The following is a 25,402-nucleotide window of genomic DNA, read 5'->3' as shown; positions in this document are numbered from 1 at the left end:
TCTAGAAATGGAAAAGTGCAGCTTTGTATTGTTTCTGCCATTCACCCAGTAACGTCAACCAAAGTCCTGCTGTTAAAGCTACTGCACCATAGACATTGGCTGTGACTCCTGCCCAGTGCAGTTATCGACTTTCCCTTACCTTGGATTAGATAATGTATGCCTCTGACGGGGCACTGAATCTAGGTCAGCCCTATAAGTGAGCTCCGCTTTCTCCACTTTTCCAACCTGCTATCCCAAGCCAAGCAAGTATTTTCCGTCGCCCTGGCTTGATGATATAGTTTGTGTTGTGGTCGTTGTTTCAGTTGGTACAGTAGTTTATACTGTCGGCTGTTTTTTGGGGTGTTTGAAGTGGGTGCAGTGTGTGGTAAATCAGCAAGGTGGCCCACTGATTCAGTTCTCTTGAATAATACTATTTACTAACACAGATGCAGGAAAACAAAAGCTTTCTTAGAAAATGATTGTTAAAGTTTAATAATTTTTTGTCCTCACTCTTTGTGCAGCTATTTTATTTGTCTTTTTTATGAGAGTTTGCCAGGGGGAGATGCTGGCTCAGGAGAAGAGAATAGTGCAGGGAGAAACTCGGAGAGAAAATGGAAAAAGCAATTTCCTGCCAAAGTTAGTGGTTCAGAGAGGTTGGTTCATTATAATGGCTTAATGGATCCTCCAGGATGCCTCCTCAGTTTACACTATATTGGAGAGATGTTAACCAAAGCTAAGCTAGCAGGCTTGTTGGTCAGTTCAGTTGCTCTGTATTCAGCGGTTTAAACTTTGCCTTTTAAAGGGCGACGTAGGAAAGGAAAAATAATTTGCAGATGCTTCTGGAAATATCATAATTATTGTGCTAAGCGTGTTGCCCTCAGTTCTGTGTTGACAATTTCTCTATGTGGATACCATCAGCTTTTAACGTCTCTCTTCTAAGGGTAGATTAGCATTTGTGAATTACGGTTTGCCACATGAACTCCAGGAATGTCTGTCTGCTGTGAAAAGATCGACTTACAGCATCCCTCCATCTCCCCAAAGACCCCCTGGCACCACCTATGTACAGTATGTTTTGTGTCTCTGCTGCTTCACCGGGCTTATATAGGCAGGGCGGGGTTAGAGGAATTTCAGACAAAACCTTAACTTTCACTTACAAGACAAGACATTTTTTTCCGAAAGTCACTTGTTGGCAAGAATGATTCAAAGTTTGACAAAGCTTCACAGAGAGACTGGAAAGTGACAGGGGTATTCCTGCAGGTGATGTTTGATGGCTTCACTGAAAGCCCACAAAGGCTGAACACACAGATTAAACGGGTCTGGCCCTCAGCGTGGCATGATAGATGGGCAGGATGTCTGCTCAACCTTCACATGGAAAAAACGTATTAATACAATACTGTCTGTCCTTCCTGTCTTTAGGCTGGAAGTAAGCTGATCTCAGGGTAAACCTCAGCAGGGACTCAGTGTTCAGATCAGCTAAATCTCCTTTATCTGGAGTTGACTCAAGAAACAGAGAGCAATCTGCAAAATTATACAAGGCTAACCCTCCAGGTTCACATTAATAATTCACCTTACATCTGTCCATTACCAGCCATTTCATTTTCTACAAATTCACTTTTCCAAGTTTGTGTGTTTTTCTGTCTGACCAGATGCAGCTTTCTGTACCATCTTTACAATGTCACTATACAATTTCACTACACTGTGTTTATGTGCTAAAAGAGAAATCATATCCTTCCTCGTTACTAAAACAGATTCTGAAGTATGATTTTACTAACCCAAAGTATAGCAACCATGGCCATTTGTCTTCAGAAAAACAACTGTAATCTCCACATTTAGACTTTTTTCTTTTCATCACTTTTTGTTTAACTAATTCTCTTAGCATTTGTCACTGAGCTGATCAGTTCTGAAAGTCATTATTAGTTAATATAGGACATCATCTAGTCTACAGTTCAGGGCCACTTTTCTTTGTTTCGTAATGCTGTAAATTCTTTCACTGAAAACTATCTCCTGTGCTTTCTCTCTGTCTTTGGAGTTTTCCAGTTTTAATACTATAAATAGCAAATGTGTTTTGTGTTTCCTGTTTGCTTAAATAAGCAAGTTCTTCCATAAAAAAACACCAAAAGGAAAAAAAAAGAAATCTGGTGAGCAGCATTTGTTTCCACAACTATGTCAGTCTGCTGTCGCCTAAAACCCTCAGAACTAGTTTTCAGCCTTATCTCCTTAACTGCTTTAAATGACATTTTATGCCTGTGATTAAATCTGTTAATTTGTTGTAATTTAACATAGAGTAATACACCAATTCATGATTTTTCCACTTAACTGAATTAGATGTGAAAGCTAACACCAGTTTAGTTTAGTATTACACAATATCTTCAGACGTTTATTTCCCCTATCCCAACTTTCTTGGAAGGTCAGTGTTGACCTGCTGCTAATCCTCAAACTCCAAGTTTCCCAATTTGGTATGTGCAGTTTCAGCAGGAACATGTTTCCTTGTGCAAGAGAGGAAAAACACTATAATTCATGTCAATGAACCACCAAAGACATTATACAGAAAACTCGCCAACTGTTAAATGTCTTTTTTAAGCCGAAGTTGCAGCAGCAGATGGAAGACACATTATGCACTCAGAGCAATCCTCATCCTTCACATTCTTTCAGCCCAGTGTAGGAAGTAAAAATGACCATCTTTAGAAATTAACCTTAGCCTATATTTTCAGATAGCATTATTTCCTTGCATCTTGTCACAGAGGCATATGGGGATAAAAAACAGGCATGGTGATGGTATTTAAGTTACAGTAATGGCTCTAATAATAGTGTACAGAAATCTATGTCTGGAGCCAAAAAAGGTATGTCTCCCTCTCACTTAAGAATTGACCATTGAGTTAAACCAGCATTTTAAGGGGTGGGTTCAGGCACTCAAGGACTGCTGTGTCTCCCAACTCGGTGGAGAATAGAGAGCACACAAGCTGTGGGTTACAGCTTCGTTCAGACCATGAGGGGATCCTTTCAGAGACTGGGAGGGAGTGAAGGTTGTTCCTTAGGTCAGCATTAGCTCTTAAAAGTCGTTTTGTGCCATTTCTTGCCCCTCACCCCTCCTTGTACCAGAGCCACCGAGGTAATTGAAATCCAGTGTTTTATGAAAACTGGAAGTGTGTGTATTGGGCTGGATGCCTTTCCCTTGTGCTTTGATACATGATCTACTGTTAATAAATACAGAAGCTGGAAATGAATGGGGTTTTCTCCTGCTTTACTCAACAGTGGTGTCGAGTATCTGCAGGACTGCTGAGCTCCTGCATTCCTCATCATTTCGGGCCATGAAAAAAAAAAAACGACTCATGCTGCTGAGTCTGTGTTTCACATGTTCATGGAAGATGTGGTCGAACTCTTTTGTGAGGAGTTATTCCACTGCACAAAACAGTGTGGATTTCAACTTTAATCAAGTCGAGCCTGCTTAAGTTAATTATACATTTTTGCGGATATCTGGTCATTAACAAGTGTGTCAGTCACACTGTATTAAACATGCCAATGCTAAGGAATCAAACTTGATTGATCGCATTCATAGATTGTAGCGTTGTTTTATGGGTTTTTCCTGTACCTTAGGAAAAGAGCAGAGTTCCATAAATCTAGTTACTTTGTTGCAGCTGCGAATCTGTTGTTGATTACAGTAAAAATGAAGCATGGCTCTTAAAACTGATAGAGTTTCCAGATGGTAGATACTGTATGAGAGAGAAAGAGCTTAGAAATACTGTCTGTGCTTATTGTATGTCTACATTGTGCATCTGCTCTTGAAGGGGTATAATATATACTGTAGGTTAAGTGAGACTATGAAGACAGCCTGGAAGGAGCATCTGTTTACATAAATAATATAGAAATGTGTCTCTCTGTAGCTATTTTCATCTTGAATTTCTGTATTTACATAAAATAATCTAACCTAAATTAATGAGACATCATCTTTATCTTACATTTTTTAATATATTGTTTAAAGTTAAAAGAATGTGCCCCCTTTAAAAATTGTTTATTTAGTTATTGTTGGCGATGAGGAAGTTGATACCACTCTCATCCATGTCTGTTCAGTATTAATCTACAATGAGTACCAGGTTAGCTTATGTTAGCACAGTGACTGGAAATGGAAAAACAGATAGCTGGTTTTGTCCAGCTGTAAGAAAAAGTCCAACTACCAGCACCTGTATATTTAACGTTAGTCCTACTGTGTTCAATCCTTACCAAAACTAAAATGTAAACATAAAAAAGTAACAAATGCATAGAAATGCAGATTCCAGGAAATAAAAAGATTTTTTGCTAGGTCTTTACTGCTACCGCTTTTAGTTGCTAGTTGTTTTGGGGTCTTTCAGTTTTGTCTTCAGTAACTGCCGTGCTGGGTTGAGATCAGATGACTGACGGACATTGAAAAATATCAAGTTTCTTTGCCTTGTGAAACTCTTTGGTTGCTTTTGCAGTATAGTTTTGGGTCATTAACCATTTGAGTAGCATGTGTAGCCACTGTAGTATATCAGATCTTCAGTCAATAATAGTGACGCGGTTCCACTGGGGGCTGCAAAGTGCCCATGCCGTAACCTTGCCTCCACCATGTTTAATAGGGGATGCGTCATGCTTTGGATCGTGAGCTGTTTCAAGCTTTCAGCTTACATTTCTCTTCCAATCATTCTATTACGTTAATCATGGTTCCATCAGTCCAGAGATGTTTTCTGGCGATGTCTGATCTGGCCGACTTGTTCTTGAGGGTAACTGTGGTTTGCACCTTGTTGTAAACACTTTGCAGTTACATTCATGAAATGTCTCTTGATTGAGTATTCTTGACTTGGTTTGATGTTGTGACATTGCTTTTATTAACCATGAAAATGTGATCATGCACTTTGTTGGCCAGTGTTGCTGAGTTTTTTAAGGAATGTATCAGATTGTTGATTTAACCACCACTACATTTTTGCCATTTTTCTTGTAGACTTTTTTTTAGCCTAATGATGGTCTCCCTCACTTGCACACACATCTCTTTGGGACTCATTTGTTATGAAATAGCAATGGAGTAGGGCTTGCCTGCTTGGGGGGACAGCGGTCCTAGTATGATAGTGAAAAAAGGCAAAACTACAAAAACTCTCTTTGTCCAAAAAAAATATTAAGCTAACTGTAGGTAGGTTTCGGTGCAGATTGTCAGGATTTGTCAACCAGCACAAACCAACTGCTGTCTTTAGCTTTATATGTGAAAGACAGAATTTGGGTATTTTAGACTGTCTAAATTAGATCATTGTTTTTGTTCAAACAAGGCCATTATTGGCACCAAGCAGACATTTAACTTGATATGAGCAGTCTTATTTATACCTCAGCAGGCTGCTGCGGGAAAAAAACGTTATTACAACTTGTTCTCTCCGTAACATTCAGTTTTTCTTGGTCCTTGTAGTAAAATACAACACTGTAGTTAAGACAAACCATTCAGTTTCCATCTTTCCGAGGCTGTGACATTTGAGGTTGATGTCTGTGGTCACGATCCTATGGTGCGATGGTGTTATATGAGATTCCCACTAGAGGCTTGTGGTTTTAGCTATTGTCTTATGCAAACGCTGACCCTAAAATGGTGGTGGGGGGTTACAGAACTCAAATCTGCTCAAACGCTTTAAAACCTTTTTGATTTACTCTGGATGTTGACTAAATTGCTATAATCGTATTATTGAATAATGTTTAGCAAAGTGTATTGCAAGTCAGCATTTGGACATATTTGTTTTTCTTGTTTGTGGTTGAAACTTTGCAGTAGCTTTCCAGGGTTTTTAGCTTTTTATAGCAAGGCATAGAGACATGGAGGAAAGCAGGTTGTTATGCAGACAGATCAAAAAAAACCCAAGAGATAATGATACACAAGATGCACAGATGAAAACAAAGGTGTTGCTTTGCAATGTAAGTCTGAGCTCTGTGCCGTGGCAGCCTAGACAGTGGGTGGATCAGAATCTGACACATGCACATGCACATGCAAGTGTACCTGCCCAAACCCTCACATAGAAGTTTCCAGACACAAGAGGTATGCTTCTTTCATGTATTTCTTCCACATCTGTACAGATAATTAGAAGTGAAGAAGACACTGCGTGTTATTCTGTTATGAATCTTATTTCTGTTATCTGCAATTTCACTTTTAAACAACTGAGTCTTATCCTTAACTTTCTCATTGTTCAACTTCACCGTCTGTAATTAAAATCACTGTAGTCTGAGAATTTAATTCCCGAGGGTTCTAGGTCATACAGGGGTAAAATGAAGGTCAACATATTCAGAAAACCACGTAAACTTACCAGTATGATTTCATCAAAATCTTAGTCACCATGTAATTCTGCAAGATTGCTGTCTTGGCAGCGGGAGACTCACAAAACAGCTGCTTCTTTTGTAATGACCTCAGTAAAAGGTTTATGTCACTGGGAAGAGTGTACAAATGATAACCCTGTCAAGTATGATGTTGATATTATCCAAAATCTTAGAATCAAATTCACCTCCCAGCCCTATGGAAAAAAATAGTCCAGAGGAATTATCATAAGATGACACACATGTATCAATTATAGGTGGGTTTCATTTTTAAATCTAATAGAGTTTTTTCACCACATGGTTCCTGACAGCTGTATTTGTGTAATTTTGTGTTGCCTATACACAAATGCTACGGAGCAGTGAATGAGTGCATGCGATGAAAGATGTGGAGCAGTTTTTTCTTTCCCCACATTTCGTATAATTGCAAGCTCTCTGATATAAACCTGCCAAGGCCAGGAAATCAGCACTTACGTAATGTGTGTTTTCATTTTAAGGTTACTTTTATTGCTGCCTTTGAGGTTCAGTGAACTCAGCCTAAGCACCTGCCATGTAAAGGGATGGTTGAAAAATACAGACAAAGCCACCCAAGCCATCAGTAACAATGTGTATTCACTCAGGTCGTTTAAACTGACGCCGTGTCTTTGCACCATATTTAGATTCAGACTTGCAGCCCAACGGTCACATTTAAAGTACATTCACACACTTTATCCTTGTGGGTGCTTTTGTTGCTGTCAGTTGTCACTTCCCTAAAGTGAACCTGATATTTCTCCCCAGCTGCAAAGTACGTGTGAACATGGCAGTTTGCAAATGTAAAGATTTTTTTCGTCCTTTGAGTAGATTATAGAGATTTTTCTCCTGCCAAGCTGACCTTTCTGTATAATGGTTGATTTAGTTTAATGTGCAATTCATGTAATTGATCTTGCCCTTCCCTGTTCATTAAACTCGGCACATCAGACTTATTTAAATGCTTTCAGTGACTTAATGAAGTATTGCAACATTTTCCTGTCATTATTTTGACACTAATTACAGTGAAATCCGCAGTTATGTTTAAAATACGGTAGAAATTTGTGATCTTCTAACAAGCTTTCAACTCCACAAAATAGGATCAACATATTAAGTCCATCTCAATGTTGTAGATGCCACTTTGTGCTTTTTTGTGGTTTGCTTTCTCAGCCTGATTTATTGACATGGGGTTTTTGCTCAAGCCAAAGCTTTGGTGAGCACATTACATGGATTGTTACATCCCTGAGCACAGGCCAGCTCAGTGTTCAGAGCCAACCAATATCCGCCTATCTAGACCCACCCTTACTTTATGCAGAACAGGCCCATAGCCCATCATGTTTTTGTTGTATAGCTAGGCAAGTTAAGCAATTAAATAAATCACCCTTGATATGAATCACAGAGATTGCACGTGTAAGTGACCAAGAGGCTTGGAAAGATTTTCTCGGTTATTGCTTCCGCAGAGAAAGCCAGTGGAAGTATTAGTCTGTCAACAGGACATCTGTTGTTTTTCTAAATTCCAGTTTAATTTAGTGGACGAAGTCATATGGCTAGGGAGTCAATCCGATTCACTTTATGTAAGTCATCAGAGTTTGCAGTTGCCAGCATCAAGCAGATATTGATTATGTAATCATAACAACTAGGGATGCACCAACATAGGTGATCAATGTCAGAGGCCCATATTTATTTATTTATGTGTCATATCAATGTTTAAATGGCATTGGATGAAGAGTGAAACACTTTCTTTAAGTTTTCATGACATAGAATTAAGAACAAACAACAAAACAAACAAAAGTATTAGTATCAGCGTGACTCACTGCTACTTCATTATGTACACCTGTTCACCTATTCAGTCAAATGGCAGAAGCTTAGTGCACTTTGGTATGTAGACATGATTAAGATTAAGTTCAAACTGTGCATCAGAATGGAGAAGAAAGGTGATATAAGTGGTTTTGAATGTGCCAGATGGGCTGTTCTGAGTATTTCATAAACTACAGATCTACTGGGATCTTCCCACACAACTATTTATAGGATTTAAAGAGAATATATCCAGTGAGCAGCAGTTATCTGGTCAAAAACATCTTACCTAAAATCAGAAGTCAGAGGAGAATGGCCAAATTGCTTTGAGCTGATAGGAAGACAACAGTGACTCAAATAATCACTTGGTAGAACCAAGCTATGCAGAAGAGCTTCTCTGATGCCCAGCATGTTGAATCTTGAAGCAGATCGACTACAACAGCAGCAGATGACCACACCGCTGCCACTCACTTCAGCCTCACTATGGACTCACCAAAATTGAATAATAGAAGACTGAAACAACATTGCCTGGGCCATGAGTGACGAGTCCAGTTGGATTGTACGGTCAGAATTTGATGTAAACAACATGAAAGCATGGATCCATCTGTATAAAAAAAAATGTATAGGAGAGGTTTGAACCAGCTGTGAAATGGAACACTGCCATTGTCTTTATGGGTTGTCCAGACAGCTGTCAGCCATATTGGGTTCCTGTTACCACAACAAAGTGTGTGTGACAGTTTTTTTTCCATCCTTGTCAATCAAGTCTCTCATTGAGAAGCGAGACACAGTCCTAATATATAAATATACATATGTATTTTTAATGTTTTAATATGCAGAGAGGAAACGTTTGGTTTAGCAAAGACTTCAAATGATCTCTTTAGTGTATGAGGGGAGATGATAAATAAAAATCACGTTTACTTTTTTCTTAAAAGCATAAAACTTGATATAGCTGTACAGTGTAACAGAAATTGAGCCTTAAAAAACACAATTACTTGCCATGGCATTCATTTTAGTTTCTAGCATAATAAAATGTGTTTTGCATTCTTGAGGAGTTCTTGAGTGCTTCACAGGTCTCTTCTGTGATTGCAGCAACACCAAACTTAACTTCAGTCAGTCTGGTGTGGAATAATTTACAAAGGCAGAATAATAGGTGGAACAAATAACCCACCTAAGAAACACTGGTGCAGCACCTTAAAAGAGCCCTGCATCAAAAAGGACAATGATGGATTCAAACACTTGAAGTGACATCAAATACGCAGTCCCCAAAGATTGGGACTGGATTTGCTCAAGCAATTGGAGACCAGTATGGTCAGCTCTGTCTGAATGTAATTTTACATGACACCATTTCCCAACAACAGCCATCTAAGAATCCTGCAACATTCTTGAGATAAACCCAACAGTCCAGCAATCTCTGCGACAATTGCAGGCAAAAAAACCTCAGTTTAAAAGGGAGAAATTTCAGGTCGAAACAGGCACAGAGAAAAAAGAAGAAAGAAAAGAAAATCAAGCCGGACCAACTTTGAACTCTTTTGGCTTTGGATATGCAAGGTTTTCTCTTTGGATGACACAGGGATACAAAATTCACGGTTCGGTTCGGTTCGATACTTTGGTGTCACGGTTCGATATTTTTTCGATACAAAAAAATGTTCATACCTTTTTAATTTGTCATTTATTAAAATTATAAATATATATTTTAACTCAAAAGTACAGTTTTTAAATTTAATGTTGCTGAAACAACAAAATAATAAAAAATAAATAAATAAATCTTTCTCGATCAGAGAGTTTATTACAGAGAAATGGCTCTTTCCAAAATAAAAGCTATACTATACGCTTCTTCTGGGCTATATTCTCAGCAGCATGTGAAACATAGCAGATCCCCATAAGGAGAATCATGTGCTAACGGCTGTCTAAATGACTCGGGTAAAGTTTGTAGCATGCGTGCTTGTTGTTTTTGTCTGCTTCCACTTGTCTTTGCACTAGGATGATGTCGGGGTAAATGTGCAGTCATATTCATTGTGTTCCCACTAGTGCTGTCAGCGTTAATCTCGTAAAAATGACTTTAACATCATAACACGGCAAATCTCTGTTAACGAGTTACCATGGATCGCCCCGTGCGTGGGGCTGGACGGCGTCAACACGTTAACAAGCTAACTGCGCTAACGCACTAGTTCCCACCAATTGAGCATTGCATGGCACATCCGACATACTGTTATACTTTTTTCCATGACGCGCTTACCTTCAGGGTCATACTTCACATGAAAACCAAGATAGTTCCAAACGCCAGATCTGAATGAGGGTGGGGGAGGTTCAATTTTGGGTAGCGTTGAAGCAGTTGCCAAGTTGCAATGAGCTTAGCTTCTGTCTTGCTAGCTTGCGCTGCGCTCAGTGGATCTGCGCTCGACAGTACAGCCTAGACGGAGTAGTCGAATGCAGATCCACTGAGCTCAGCATCATCAGAAGAAAAGTTGATAAAATAAAATAAAAAAATTGTATTGTTCAATACATATGCGTACCGAACCGAAAGCACTGTATCGAACGGTTCAATATCGATACGAGTATTGTTGCATCCCTAGTATATATGTATGTATCCTACACACCTTGCATGGATAGAAATCCTATGATTACAGCATCTCGGACTGTAATGCATCTGTTTTCTGAACTGCTTATCTGTCTAGGGGATAGACCCTTTCCCAACTTACATTAGATGAGTGGCAGGGTAAACCCTTACCAGCCAATCACAGGACTAACACAACCACACACATTCGCACCTACAGCTAATCTAGCATGCATGTCTTTGAACTGTGGAACATTGTTGAAAGTAGCCAAAGAAAGCCCACATTGTCACAGGAATAACTATTAAATAAAAATGACCAAGGAAATGACCAAGATTATCATCAGGTTCGGTGAGGTGAGTTGGAAGTGCTGATCATTAACATCCTCCCATTGCGCCACCCTGACTGTAATCACTGACTTTCAAAACACAGCTTTGGCTAGGAGATATGATGCAAACCTGGAGTTTATAGCATGCCACTGCTAGTTTTAGGATCCATTTTTAAAATGAGCATTATTTTTTACTTGCTTCTCTCCAACTGAGGCATCTGTCATAAAGATGTAATAGCAATGCTGTCATACCCAGGAGAATGAAGTCAAATCAGCTGCAACCCTGCAAATGGATATCTTGGCTTGTAGGATCACTTCAGCAGTTTCCTGCCCACTGATTTCATGACTGATCCCGATGGAACGTAGGTCAAACAAGACCTCGTCATGGGTTGAGCCACAGCCAAGCAGTGTGTCCTCTGATGTTCTTGGTCCTGCCCTTAGTGATAGATTTCTGTTGGCAACACAATAAAATGCATCATATTCGTGTTCATTTGTAGCTGTGATTGGAGATATTTTATCCAGCTGAGGTTTAATGAGTAAAACAAAGAGGAAGTGATTAACGGGAATGTACAAATGGCATCTGTCTTCTTCTTTCATCTCTCTTTCTGGAGGCTTATTCTGTCTACTTTTTCTGGTGCAAGTCTTATCAAAGGCTCAACTTCATGAGGAAAGTTCAAGAGCAATTGCAGACCTCTGAAAACTGTTGAATTCCTTAAAGTTAACTTTAGGCTACGCTGATTTCTTGCTATCCAATTCATTGTTTGAAATGCAATTTACAACCTCTGTATGTTTCCATAGGTTGGTGGTTTGTCAGCACTGCAGAGGAGCAGGGCTGGGTCCCTGCTACCTATCTCAACTCTCACAGTGGCACACGGGATGACTTGGAGCTGGGTGCCTCTAAAGTTGGGGAAGGTAAGTAACTGCAAACGCTTCAGTCTTTGCCCACCCACACACGTTTGCACATGTAAACACAACCTCACCCACTCCACTGTACCCACACACAGAAACCACTTTTGCCCTCAATCCTCAGTCTTTGATCCGTGACAAAATAAAAATAAAAAACCTCACCGCTGCTGGTCTACGCTAACAACTGAGGCTGGGCCGGGTGAGCATGTTACTCTGTCTGCTTGCCATCATAAGCACATCAGAACAGAGTGTAGATTCAGACCTGGGTAAACATCAAGGAGGAGGGCCAAGAGAGACCAGACCTCAATGTTTCAAAGGATGTGCTGTGCAGTGCTGCACTGTACAAGAAAGATACAGTGCAGTATTAAGTGATACGCCCGCCGTGTAGTGTAGCTCATGAAAGAGGCGTGTGTTTTCATTGAATAAAAATGAATATTTCTGGAGTCATGCTCTTTAAATCATGGTTATCGTTAAAGAAAGAAAGCTCTGACATGACTCACGCTATTTCATATCCGCTTACCATTGAAGATGATGGATGTTAAGTTTCGTGAGCTTACTGGAGCCAGAGAAGGATCCAAAACAGTCGTAACATACACACCTATGAAGAGTTTGGTTTGCCAGAAATGTGAAACTGACGTGTGAAGCTGCAGACAGCATCCAACTGCCTTGATGGCCCTTTCAGATACAGTTATCAAGCCATCTACGAGCGACTAATGCTGTCTCACTCCCCAAGCATTTTCAACGTTAGTGGAGAGAGCACTTTAATCATAGGCCAGAAGAGCTCAATTAGTGTCAGATGCGCAAACTTTGATCATTTTGGCAGGTATTGCAGCAACTGCAGGATATTTGTTAAGATATATGCAACATTGTGTTAGAGAAAACCCAAAAAACTGGAGGTACGGAAATAATTAAGTTGCATATTACACTTCCAAACAAACATCAAGATTTTCCAGCACTCTGGCCAAACATCTTTTTGCTGCACAACTGGTGTAACAATGGGACTCAGAATCCCTGCGGTGTTGTATATCTTATGACTCAGTGGTGGAAGAAGAGAGTGAACACACAAGGCTAGTCAGTATTAATGTTTTGCATTATGTTAAATAAGTTAAAATGCCCTTTTCTCCTCTCAGAATACAACAAATGGATAACACACAGGCGCATAGCTATATGCAAACCATGCACTCCTATCTCCTTTTTTGGAGTTATCTCTTTACTGAGTTAACCAGTAGGGGGTTTAGGAAGGACAGTCTGTCAGTGTAATTAATGTTTATGTGTCTCATGAGTCTTAGAAATGGCATGAACCTCTTAAAACAACTCTTTATCAGTTCTGCGGTCTTCAGCCGATTGTGCACAACCACATAGTCACTTTGACCCCTCCCCAAGAAAACAACAACATATTTTTCAAAAATTGGTTTTCTGATTCTGATAATGATAGTTGTTGAAAGCTCAGACATCTTCTGATTTGAGTTTACCCACTGATGGAAGCGTAAACAAACCCTCATCCTCCTTGTTTTGGTAGTAGAAAATAAGAGGAAAATAATGATACTGCCAGCACTGACACAAATGATAGTCATGTATTTCTGGGAGTGCAGCTATTTACCTTAGTCCAATATATCTGCCTACCAGTATCACTAAACACATTATTTTTGCTTTGTTTAGCATGTGCAAACAGTAAGGTGTGGAACAATAATGTGTGACTTTATGAAGACGTTTTGTGCCGAATTATTTCTTTCCTCTGAGGAAACTGGTGGGGAAAATAGACTGGCATATAGCCACCAGTAAAATGGCAAACTGATGTACTTTGGTTTTTGTGAACATTAAAGAAGTAAAATAAAATGTATTAACTGGTTAGATGCTGAGTCTTTGTGTAAAGTTTAGCTGCTTTGTGTGTATGATTCAGACTTGAAATCTTTTATAACCAAATGTTTTTACTGTCTCTTTAAAATTTCTATATAAAAAGGATCTTGTTTAATGTCTGAACTGTTGGAATCATTTCCATTTTAGCCATCTTATATTTAAAATACAAGGAAATATGGACCCTTCTAGGTACACATCTCTAACCAGCTCCTTTAAGGCAATATGCATCCCACATGCTCAAACCTAATGGGGGGGGGGGCGCTCTGTGATAACAACATGCTAATTACAAGCCACAGAGGAGATGTCTTGGTTTTTAACATTTCTTTTGTAACCTCCATCCACTCATGCTAACTGTCCACCATGTTTTGCGTTGTGGTCGTGTTTTAGTGTCCTCCATGTAGCTAATAATGGATCCATGTCATTTGTGTGTTGTGTGTTTGTGTAACATTTGTGCTTGCTCTTCATGTCTCCGTGTTTGTTTGATCCTTCCTTGTCATCTGGTCGCCGTGTGTGTGTGTGTGTGTGTAAGTTACTAAGCGACACAAGGCTCATCTGAAGAGGCTGGACCGGAGATGGACGTTGGGGGGTGTCATCAGCAGGCAGCAGAGCCGAGGTGAACTGAGAAACATGCTGCATCGCCTCCCTCCTTCCTTCCCTCCCTTCTCTTTTTGTTACTGTTGTCCTCACCCCATCTCATTTATTGTCTCTTATCACATGACTCAACTTTTATCACATGCACATATTTGTTCAGGCTTGCATTCTGCATTGTCCTCCAGCAAATGCAGTTATCACGAGCCACAATCCACAACTAACCACTAACTGACGTTAATATGAAACGGGCCTGGAAAGCAAAGGTGAAATCAGCAACTTTATATACACTAATTATTGATGCTAAGCTCAAATTATGCTACAAAATTGCTCCGCGTAAGCGTTTTTATTAAAATTATACTCCGCATGCCAAAGCCAATCGTCTCCAAATCACAGAGGAAAAAAAAACAAAAAACTACCCACTCATCTGAAAGTAGTTGCGTAATAGACTTAGGAATGCCTTATGCTGCAGTTTAGAGCCATATTTTACGTTTTATGAGCAAATGAAGCGTGTATGTAGATCTGTAATAAGTGTGTGTTCTGTCAAAGTGTGGTACAAACAGACATTTCTCTCCTGGTTTGCTGCAGATAGCAACCAGTATTGACTGATAAACAAAGAGTCTTATTAATCTTCCACTTAGTTTGCGAGCAAACTTGCACATTCTTACCGCAGCCAGGGGTTTTCTTCACAAGAGATGCATTTGGATGGCTGACAGAGGAGCACGGATAGGCTATTGAGTTCAGCCCAAACTTTGCACTTGGCAGTGCATGCTGCTCTCTAGAGTGGAGAGAGAGTAGTTTCCACCCCATGACTGAAATTCAGCTTTGCGTTTTGTTTTGTTTTTTTGCTGACTCCACATGAACACTTTATAACACCGATGCATGTTGTGGTTACTATAACATCTGATTCAGAATTTCCCTTCATTGGATATTGTTGAAGACTGTTTGAAAGAAGTTGGTAAGAGGCAAACGATTTAGCAGCCCCAACACAAAGTGGCCGGAAGAACCAGGGAAAAGGAAAATAAAGCATTCAGAAAATATCCTGTACCCAACGAGTTTGAAAGGACTTACTATCCCACAGCCATTTAAGCTGCCTACACAACCTTGGAAATGGGTGGAGAAAAGGAAAACAGAATAATTTGTTACCACAGTGTTGATTCCTGTGAACCAGCTGAGAAGACGGCATACAGAACAGCACTTTTTTTATGTGCTCCTCTCTTTTTTTATGAGCACACCTCTTCTCCTTGTGTTCCCTGTGTTTAGACAGGAATTGCCATAATGACAGGAAATGATGACTTGGCTCTGGCCCTCGGCCTCATGGGAATGCATAAATCAGCGTGGTGCCTCTGCTTTCTGTTATGTGCTGAGTTAGGAGATACTCCCTGTCGAAAGGACAAGGACACTAGTCCTTAAGACACTAGTTTGACCCATGTGCTGTAGTTTCCCATTGTCATGTTATAGAACTAATTACGTTCTGTCAGTGGAGCTGAAAATGACCACAAGGTTTTTATTCTTGGCTCTATTTGAGTGGAGCTGCATGATTCACAGTTCATAATTATGCTTATGTGATTTATACTGCACTTTTTCACTGCCTGAAACATTTCGTCTCACTTTGGGCAAAAACTTTCTTCTGATTGGCTGTCCCTCTAAAACAGAAGGTTTGAAAGAGGAGGCTTCTGTGCTGAGATGGCCCCGCTTAGTGTATCTGCTTTCACTTATTTTCATACAGAACCAAGACTAAAATATACGTTCACATGCCAATAAAGCATTTTAGAATATTATTTTGCCAACACTGGCTGCAAGCAGAATATTTCTTCAAGGGCTTTGCAATAAATAAATAAAAACTATATTCTTAGATTTAGCTGGAGCTAATAGGAGCTTCATGCAATCTGAGGGGTTAAATCAAGCAGGTCAGTTGTTTTTTTGTTTCGTTTTTTTTAAGTTGGCCTTTCTGTGTGCCTCATTTTCTCTTTCCACAAACTGTTTCTCTGCATTGCTATTAGGATTTGTTTTATCTGAACTTGGGCATTATTCTTCTTACAGAGATATATTCCTTCACTTACATGAAAGCACTGCTATCACGTGTGCATAATCACTGTGTATATTTAGTGCTATTTTAAGCAATGCGAACCTATCCTGCACCACCAGGGTGCCCCACTGCTCCTTATTTGTGCTGGGAATCAGACTGAAACTCATAATCCATTACCAGTGATAATGATGCAAACATTCCAAGTTACAATGGGTTTTATTGCTGTGTGAGACATTGCTAAACAGTTGCTAACACTGCAGCACATCTGTGTACGTTAACGACATGAATTAATTATGTCCTTTAGTTATTTCTTAGGTTGATAAAGAAAAATTTATAGACAAATCTCACGTGCCATTTGAGCCATACTCACACATCTGCCTGAAAGCACATCCAGTCTGTTTCATCTCACAGGTCTGGTGTATCTCAGGGTAATCTATCATTATATATTGCTTCATAATTTAATGTGTCATCTCATTACGGAAGTGTAGTCATAAAAATACAAGTCTATAAAAAGATTTATAGATTATACAGTTTTCTGTCTTGTTTTTTGTTTCCATTAAATATTTTGTTTTCGGAGATCTCGTTGCTGTCAAAATCTGAACTCATTCTCTTTTGCAGAAGAGAAGTACATAACAGTGCAGCCCTACTCGAGCCAAGGGAAAGATGAAATTGCTTTTGAGAAAGGTGTCACTGTGGAGGTGATTCAGAAGAATCTGGAAGGCTGGTGGTTTATCAGGTACAGTACAGCTCTCCTTACTTGCTTCTGACATTTTTTTTTTCATTCTACACAATTTTATCATTTTCTCCTCCAACTTACTTCACAGGTACCAAGATAAGGAGGGCTGGGCTCCAGCGTCTTACCTCAAAAAGATGAAGGATGACTTCTCTCCCCGTAAGAAGACTGTGACAGGCCCAGTGGAGATCATAGGAAACATCATGGAGATCAGCAACCTCCTTAACAAGAAAGCTTTAAGTGAGAAGGATGTGCAGACTGAAGGTGTCCCAGAGAGTCCACAGGTCGCCAGGAGGGAGATAAGCTTGCCAATCCCCTGCGCTGACGCCAGCCCTGTTAATGCCCCACAGGATGGAAACAGCAAAGCAGAGCCTGCTTCACCCGCTATAGCCAGAATTGCCCCACATCGGGTAGAAATTGGTTAGTCATGCCCCTGACATTTTTTGTCATAGTGACTTGAATATTTTCAAATGTGGGCAGATATCTTTTGAATCTATGATATACTGACGTAAAGCAAATTCATTAAATGTAACCAAACCATGTGTGATTTTTCTGTTATTTTCTCACAGGTTCTCCCATTCTCAGGCAAAAACCTCCTCCTCGGAGAGATGCAACCCTGGTAAGAGTGATGATATTTCAGTCATCCATCTATCCCTCTATACATGTAATTATTATTTTTGGTTGATAAAGGTCAGAAAGCGTGAAAAAATGGTGTTAATAATAAATGTATACAACTTGTAAGCAATTATGAATGATTTTGATCATTGTTGAAGAACAAACCGGTAAATCTTTACTTAAAAAGACACATCACAGGGAAAATGTTACTGCATTCATCTCTAGGTAATGAGTGTGCACGGGACTTTGTTACTCGTGACTTTTCCTTCATACAGACATTTACCAACATACAACAATGTGTAATTGAAGAAGTATTCACATTGTTTAATTTAATGTCCTGTTCATCTACCAGCATATTTTAATTTTTAAAGATAAAAGTACCCATTCTGATAAAAACAAACAAACAAACAAACAAAAAACTCCAACCCTTATGAAAGTGACACTGATTCAATATGTAAGCACTCTGTAGAGCAGCGGACCCCGACCTTTTATGCGCCACGGACCAGCCATACAACAAAATAAAACAGTCCCGGTACCAAAAAAAGGAGATTTATTCATAACACACGGGAAAAGACCCAGGAAAACCGTGTTAACGATAAAAACAATAAAAAAATACCGATATAAAGCCCTGAAAACCATAAATTTGACACCCGAGCCTCAACTCTGTTACCAAACGACTCACGGACCGGTACCAGTCCGTGGCCCGGGGGTTGGGGACTGCTGCTGTCGAGGATAATGTGTACTGCTGGAAACACTGTATTATTTATTATTATTATACATTTAAATTAAGTGGAGAAAAAAACTACTATTAGCGTCTTATATGTAGGGGTTTGAATATAAACTAGAAATGAAATTTTTTAATCACTGACAATAAATCTAATAGAACCCATTTTGTATTCATGTAGGGATTTCAGTTGCCCTCTCCTCCAGAGCCCCCTACAGTTGAAGCAGAGTATTACACCATTGCAGATTTCCAGTCCTGTATATCTGATGGCATCAGTTTCAACGGAGGACAAAAAGCTGAGGTAAGCGCTCTTTATTTTAAGGCACAAGATTACCACAAACATCAGTCACATATCTCTTGCTCAATAGCTCAATAACACCTCTGAAATTAAAATGTGTAAAATGGCTTCAAATAAAGACAAAAATATACTTTTTTTTTCTTTGGAAATGTGTTTTAGGTCATTGAGAAAAACTCTGGTGGCTGGTGGTATGTCCAGATAGGAGAAAAGGAGGGGTGGGCTCCCTGCTCCTACATTGACAAACGTAAAAAACCCAACCTGAATCGTAGAACAAGCACTTTGTGCCGCCCAAAAATTCCACCTCCAGCTCCACCTGTCAAGAAACAGGACTCGGTGGAGACTGCACCCCCCAGCAGCCCTGGGTCTGAGGCCCCAGAATCTCCTGTGTCTCCTGGTAAGCCTGTCTATGAAGAGCCAGAATATGATGTCCCTGCCATTGGCGATCTGGACCTGGAGTCTGAGTTTGAGTTTCTGAGAGGAGAAAGTTCCTTGGTTGATGGAAAGAATGAGGACACTTCCTCAGAGAAGGGCTCTCACATGTCTTCAAAGCCTTCACCAGCCTCATCACTCCACAGTGCCTCCTTCAAGATGGGTGAGTCATTTGAAGATGGCCACGAGGCAGAGGGAGAGGCCGAAGGTGAGGAAGAATGTATCTATGAGAATGATGGCTTTCAACCATTCAGGGAGACCCCAGAGAGGCAGTGCAGCAGGGACTCCAATTCCTCCAAGACAAATGTCTTGTCACAAACTGACAAGACTGCACACCCAACATCTGGTGGACGGAAACCTGCAGGTAATAAGCTCAAGATTGACTTGAATGGGAGCTCATTTTCAACCAAAACTGATGAGGCATCCAGTCCAAAATCTGCCTCCACTGAGTCCACCCCAGATCTATCTAGACCTAAGAAAGACCAGGAGGAAAGCAAGCCATCCTCATCCACCAAATCTTCCTCTAAGCTAAGGCCAGTGGTGAGGCCCAAACCACAGCTAGCAAAGAGTTCCAGTGCAGAGAAGATGGACATCAGCACATTAAGAAGGCAATTACGGCCAACGGGACAGCTGAAGAATGGTACCAAAGCTAAAGGTGAGGACTTGGAGACTGCTTCAGTTATCTCCTCTGAGGACTCCTTCTCATCTCAGAGCACATCAGATCTCTCCTCCATCTATTCTAAAGGCAGCCGAGGAGACTCTGACCTGGAAGGTTGTAGCCTGTACCGCACCACAGACCCGTACGAGAAAGTCCAAGAGTCTGAGCTTAGCTTTCCTGGTGGAGTGGAGGTGGAGGTGCTGGAGAAGCAGGAAAGTGGCTGGTGGTATATTCGCTGGGGAGATGCAGAGGGTTGGGCTCCAACTTATTACCTGGAACCTGTCAGGCCACAGGATGACACGGCAGGATCCGAATCCGATGGCACTCCGACTAAACCTGGAAGCCTTAGCAAGTCCAACAGTCTGGAGAAGAATGAACAAAGGGTGCGCGCATTGAATAATATTAACCAAAACCTAAAGAAGGTCACTCCACCCATCCCCTCCAAGCCTCCAGGTGGTCTCTCCAAACCTACGGGTTTGTTTGGCGCGTTCAAGCAGAACAGCATCAAGCAGCAGCAGGTTGTCAGACCGCAATCTGTCTTCATCTCAGCCCCCATCAGAGACGGTCCCAGCCCTGTTGGCTCTCTCAGGAGAAATGAGTCTCTCAACTCAACAGATCACCCACGCGCCAGCCCCACAGTGCGGCGCAATGCCTCCTTTGGCACTGTGCCACGCAGTTTGGCACCAAATAACATAGCACTGCCAAGCAGGAACAGATCTGGTACTGGCAGCTCTGAATCCCTTGGTGTCAGCTCTCAGAAGAATGCCCTTCCTGTATCTACAGTGAAACCCAAGCCCCACATCATCCATAACAACCTCAGAGAGGTTTACATCTCCATAGCAGACTACCCCGGTGATGAGGAGACGATGGGATTTCCTGAGGGGACGAGTCTGGAGGTTCTTGAAAAAAACCCCAATGGGTGGTGGTACTGCAAAGTTCTGGACAATGGCAGACCAAGGAAAGGATGGGTGCCCTCAAATTACCTCGAGAAAAAGCACTAGCACTCGTGTATGGAGCTGGCAGAACTCTGGACATGCGTGTAAAGACTACTCTAACAGACTTATTTTGTAAAAAAAAAAAAAAAAAAAAAGCTAACTCCCGGACATTAAATCCGCTTTGCCAAAGCGAGCACCCCCATCAAATTTTAACTTTGTAATGAAACAATGCATCTGGTAATATGAATCTACATGATAGAGTGCCTAAGACTTTGCATCAGGAACAATATATCGGGACTTAACTACAACCAAAGACAACACCAGAGAGTGGAAGAGTGAGTTAACGATATTCTCCAGTGGTTACCTTTAACTTGAAATAAGACGTCATTTTGTGTCTGCTCCTCGAACCCCTTTCTGTTAGTTTTTAACATAATTTTATTAAACACATTTTAAGAACTTAAAGCTTACTGCATGTTTGAAATGATTCATTATACTGACGATGCCTTGAGCTGTTGAAATTAAACCTTTTTTTAATTGTTATTTTTTACAGTATTTCCTAAAGAAAATCTCTGTTGTTGCCAAAGCTGCTTTGTGTTAGTAAAATTTTGGTGCTGCATGTTTTTTTTATATCTCTTTATACTGTATGTCACCTTCATGTGAAATATTTTATCCATTTAATTATGTAATTTTGTCCTCATGAAATAATTTGCAAGCATTTTCTCTCCCTTAAAGTTCAAAACAGTTACAGCAGAGCTCCCTTAACTTTTTTTTTTTAATTTCAGAGGCAAAAGCTCAGTGAAAATGTTGTAAATTCATTACTTAATAATTATGTTAATACATGTTTTATTATTACAAAGGCAAAAGTCATTTAAACCTTTCTAAAATGAACTGCTCTATTAATTATAATAACATTTTGAATTTCTGCTGGGCAGTAAATTTGACAGTATTCCTTTTTTGGGGGGACGCTCACCTTCTCACTTTTGTTTGATGTTAACTGTTTGATCAGTGATGATAACTAAAGTGCCAAAAGAATTACTTTAATAAATGCACTTTTGAACATTCATTTGTTCTTTCATCTGTTTTTTTAAATTTAATTTAATTTTAAAATTTTACCTGTACTTGCTGTTTTCCTACTTCCATGGTTCCCAACATACATATAAAAAGAACATGGCAGCATGGAACTATTTTCTTTGGACGGATGAAACTAAACATATCAACACAAACACCTCATACCAATTGCCAATTATGGTGGTGGAGGGGAAATGAGTTGGTTTATTTTGCTGCCATAGGACCCAGGCACCTGATCCCTGAGTCTATTGTGAACTCCTCTGAATACCAAAGTATTCTAGAGTCAAATGTGATGCCAAGCTTGGCCAAAATTGAGTCATAAACAGGACAGTTTACTTTTTTCAGCCATTCTGTTGTAGAATGGAAAGAAAAGAAAAGAATCAAGATGTTGCAGTGGACCTTTCAAAGTCCAGACCAGAATTTAAATAAAATTATATGCTGGGACATATATAAATGTTTCAAAGAACTAAAGAAGGGTGGGCCAAATTTGTTCATCAGCACTTTGAAAGATTGCTAAACTCATACATAAAAAGGATCCTTTCAAGTTATTGCTGCTAAAAACTGTTCTAAAGTTCTTTGAAAACGGTCTTTTTCACAAAACTGCATTATTGAACAGCATTAATTATGTAAAATGGGATGTACATATAGAATTCTGATACTCCTTAAATGCTGCTAAAATGCTTCATTTTTAATATTTTCTGTCTCATTTTTTTAGGACCTATCAAGGAAGAAAAAATAACGAGTCATCTTTCACACATTTAAAAAACTGATATTGTTGTAAAAGTGATAAACCAAAATGAGATTATTCCTGTCTGCGTTCCAGGTGTGTTTAGGGGCACTTCTTTATTGTGAGTGAATGTGATCATTATCATCTGAGCAGATTGAGAGCTAGAAGGGCACACTAAGAGGACATCCTCTCCCAAGGCCAATACCTTGTTTCACAAAAGCATTTTGATTCGGCACCCACTCACAAAAGTTTTTTTCTCTTAATACAGCTCTCCACCAAGTTTCATGAAATTCTGGTGGGTAGTTTTTTTTGTATAATCCTGTTAACAGTTGACAGAAAGTATGATGAAATTCATTACCAGCCATAATCACTGGCAATAGGATACCCCTCAGTTCTCTTTCCACCTTTAACTTTGTAAAAGATCTCAGTATTGGATGTGTTTATATCTAGTTTCATTCCACATCTGCATATATCTATAGCTCTAATACAGCTCAAGTGTTTTACCAGCCAGATGATTTCATTCAAATAAATTAGATCATCCTGGGCTGCTTAGGATTCCATTCATTTCTAATTGACAGCAGCACTGCTTTAGGAGAACCTGCACGTTTGACATTGGCTTTCATTCTGCGGTTGCTGAGCGACTTAATTTAGCATCAACTCGCAAAGCAAACGTTTAAGTTACCAGTCTGGAGACGTATAATATGATCGCCTTCAGCTGCAATCAGAGAAACACCAAATCAAAACACTGGAGTGGTTTTCCAGTGTCAGACTCTGCATATTTCATATATATCGGATTTGATTCCAGAATTGTAATAAGATTTACCGCCCACAGGAATTTAATGTGGAATATGTCCATCCCACTGTTGAGACTCGTGCAGTCATTGGCTTGGAACTAATTGTGGATGTCCATTCATCATCTTTATAACAAGTTAAATGTGCACAATTGCATGCATGTTTATTTACGTGCATGCAATCGTGGCTCAAGAGTTGGGAGGTCGCCTTGTAATCGGAAGGTTGCCGGTTCGAGCCCCGGCTTGGACAGTCTCGATCGTTGTGTCCTTGGGCAAGACACTTCACTGTTGCCTACTGGTGGTGGTCAGAGGGCCCGGTGGCGCCAGTGTCCGGCAACCTCGCCTCTGTCAGTGCGCCCCAGGGTGTCTGTGGCTACACTGTAGCTTGCCATCACCAGTGTGTGAATGTGTGGGTGGATGACTGGATGTGTAAAGCGCTTAGGGGTCCTTAGGGACTAGTAAATATACAAACACAGGCCATTTACTTGTGAATGCAAATGATGAATCACATGGGTAAGACAGGGAGAAGAAGGGAATGCATTACACCATCGGGGACTTCAAATTTAAAAGCGATGTGTCCCTCATTGTGTCACCACAAGTATCTGAAAACTAGCTGATAGTTTATGATGATGAAATATGGAAAATGTGATTTATAGCACCTGGAAAGAAAATATTTGATTAACTATATATATGTAATGATTAAAGAATGGTACTAGAATCTATATTTATGGCCAATGGTCAAAATTGATTCTATAAAATGAGATTCTTGTCAACCTACTGCCATTACTATTTATAAAAAATGGACTTGCCATGTATTGACTGAGTTTTTGAATGAAATATTTGTTTTTTTCAAAATGCACTGAAAGCTTTTTAAATCATACTGTCTGTGTTTTCTGCCCGGTGCATAAGATGCTGGACATGTTTCTGGCCACTGGATGGCAGCAGTACTCAGCATCTTGGTGCAGACAAAACACTGCATCACTGTGACCTTCACCTGTGCCTTCATCAGCTCAATAATTACTGTAAGGCTGAAAGGACTCATTTGATATCAGGGACTTTAAAACAAAAAAATTGCAGTTTTTAAATAACACTTTTTAGAGTCTGTCCCTCGATGCCACCAATCTGACTGAGGAAAAGACTTTTACATCACACTGAATACCAAAAGCTGCTTAGTGCCTCGGCTACAGCAGAGGAACAAACACAAACTCAGACTGTCTGATGTGTAGTTAAAATTCAAAATTGATAGTGCCTTGCCTTCTTGGAATACAAATTTAATACATTAATACAAGTTGATAGTTTGCGCGTTTGACCAAACAGCTGTCTAGAAGAGATACCATAACACAGCTCAAACACGTCTGGCAAGCCCTTAAGCCTTCACAAGGCCCACAGCCAGGTTCACTGAGAGGTCTGAGTGGAAAGTCTGTGTGTACACAGACACCAGCGAGATGTACTGTATTCATGTCACTTTCACAGTCCCTGGTTGTGTATTTCCCTCTCACCTCTGAACACACTGCTGCCTGTTTCATGTCCGAACGTCGCAGGCTGTATTTGTGCCTATTGGAGTGCAGCTTAAAACCTTGCTGCATTAGAGCCAGGCCTGCAGGGTAGTAAATAACAGATGATGTTCACTCTGTCCAGGTCTACATACCACAACTCTAAACAGTTTCCCTGTGAGTTATAGCCGTTTACTAAAAGCCATTGCCTTTGTTATTCATATAGTATATGGTGGGATGTTAGTCAAGTATACTACTGCAGAGAATGTTTGTGTTGGGCGCCTTTTTAGTTCTCGAGCTATTGCCTAATTTGAATTTTCATGTACAAGAGGTAAATCTCCCACAAATGAAACATTTGTATAATGTATATTTTGGGAAAAGGTAATGGCGCTAATGCACTTTCATTCCCCGTCTGTGCAAGATTGACTTCTTTTTTCCTGCTGTGCATAAAACAGAAAGCACCCCGGCAGTTAAATGGAAATGGTCAGTTTTCACTCTTTATTGTATCGAAAGAATTGCTCTGTGTGCTCTTTTCTTTTCTTTTTTTTTTGTTGGTCATGTTATACAGTCATCGGAAATAACAGACAAAGAGGAAAGCCAGTGA

The 25,402-nt window shown here is 40.1% G+C and overlaps 1 protein-coding gene across 2 annotated transcripts in view; it reads left to right on the top strand.

The window, feature by feature from the left end:
- LOC146655521 (SH3 and PX domain-containing protein 2A-like) overlaps positions 1-21,782 on the top strand; it is a 62,352-nt gene extending 40,570 nt beyond the window's left edge. The window contains exons 8-14 of one of the 2 annotated variants that reach the window (XM_085427921.1): positions 11,746-11,859; positions 14,240-14,323; positions 16,946-17,063; positions 17,152-17,480; positions 17,630-17,679; positions 18,581-18,700; positions 18,857-21,782. In XM_085427921.1, the coding sequence (XP_085284047.1) occupies positions 11,746-11,859; positions 14,240-14,323; positions 16,946-17,063; positions 17,152-17,480; positions 17,630-17,679; positions 18,581-18,700; positions 18,857-20,785 (2,744 nt within the window). In that variant the 3' untranslated portion in view covers positions 20,786-21,782. The remainder of the gene's footprint in view (positions 1-11,745; positions 11,860-14,239; positions 14,324-16,945; positions 17,064-17,151; positions 17,481-17,629; positions 17,680-18,580; positions 18,701-18,856) is intronic. The other variant, XM_085427922.1, reaches the window with a different exon arrangement.
- The last annotated feature ends 3,620 nt before the right edge of the window (positions 21,783-25,402 follow it).

This window comes from Rhamphochromis longiceps, linkage group LG13 (assembly GCF_057381845.1).
Source record: "Rhamphochromis longiceps isolate RC_006_pf linkage group LG13, R_longiceps_female_GT1.1, whole genome shotgun sequence".
Lineage (NCBI taxonomy): Eukaryota > Metazoa > Chordata > Actinopteri > Cichliformes > Cichlidae > Rhamphochromis > Rhamphochromis longiceps.
The sequence above is the reverse complement of the archived record's forward strand: the minus strand, read 5'-3'. Positions and strand labels throughout refer to the sequence as shown.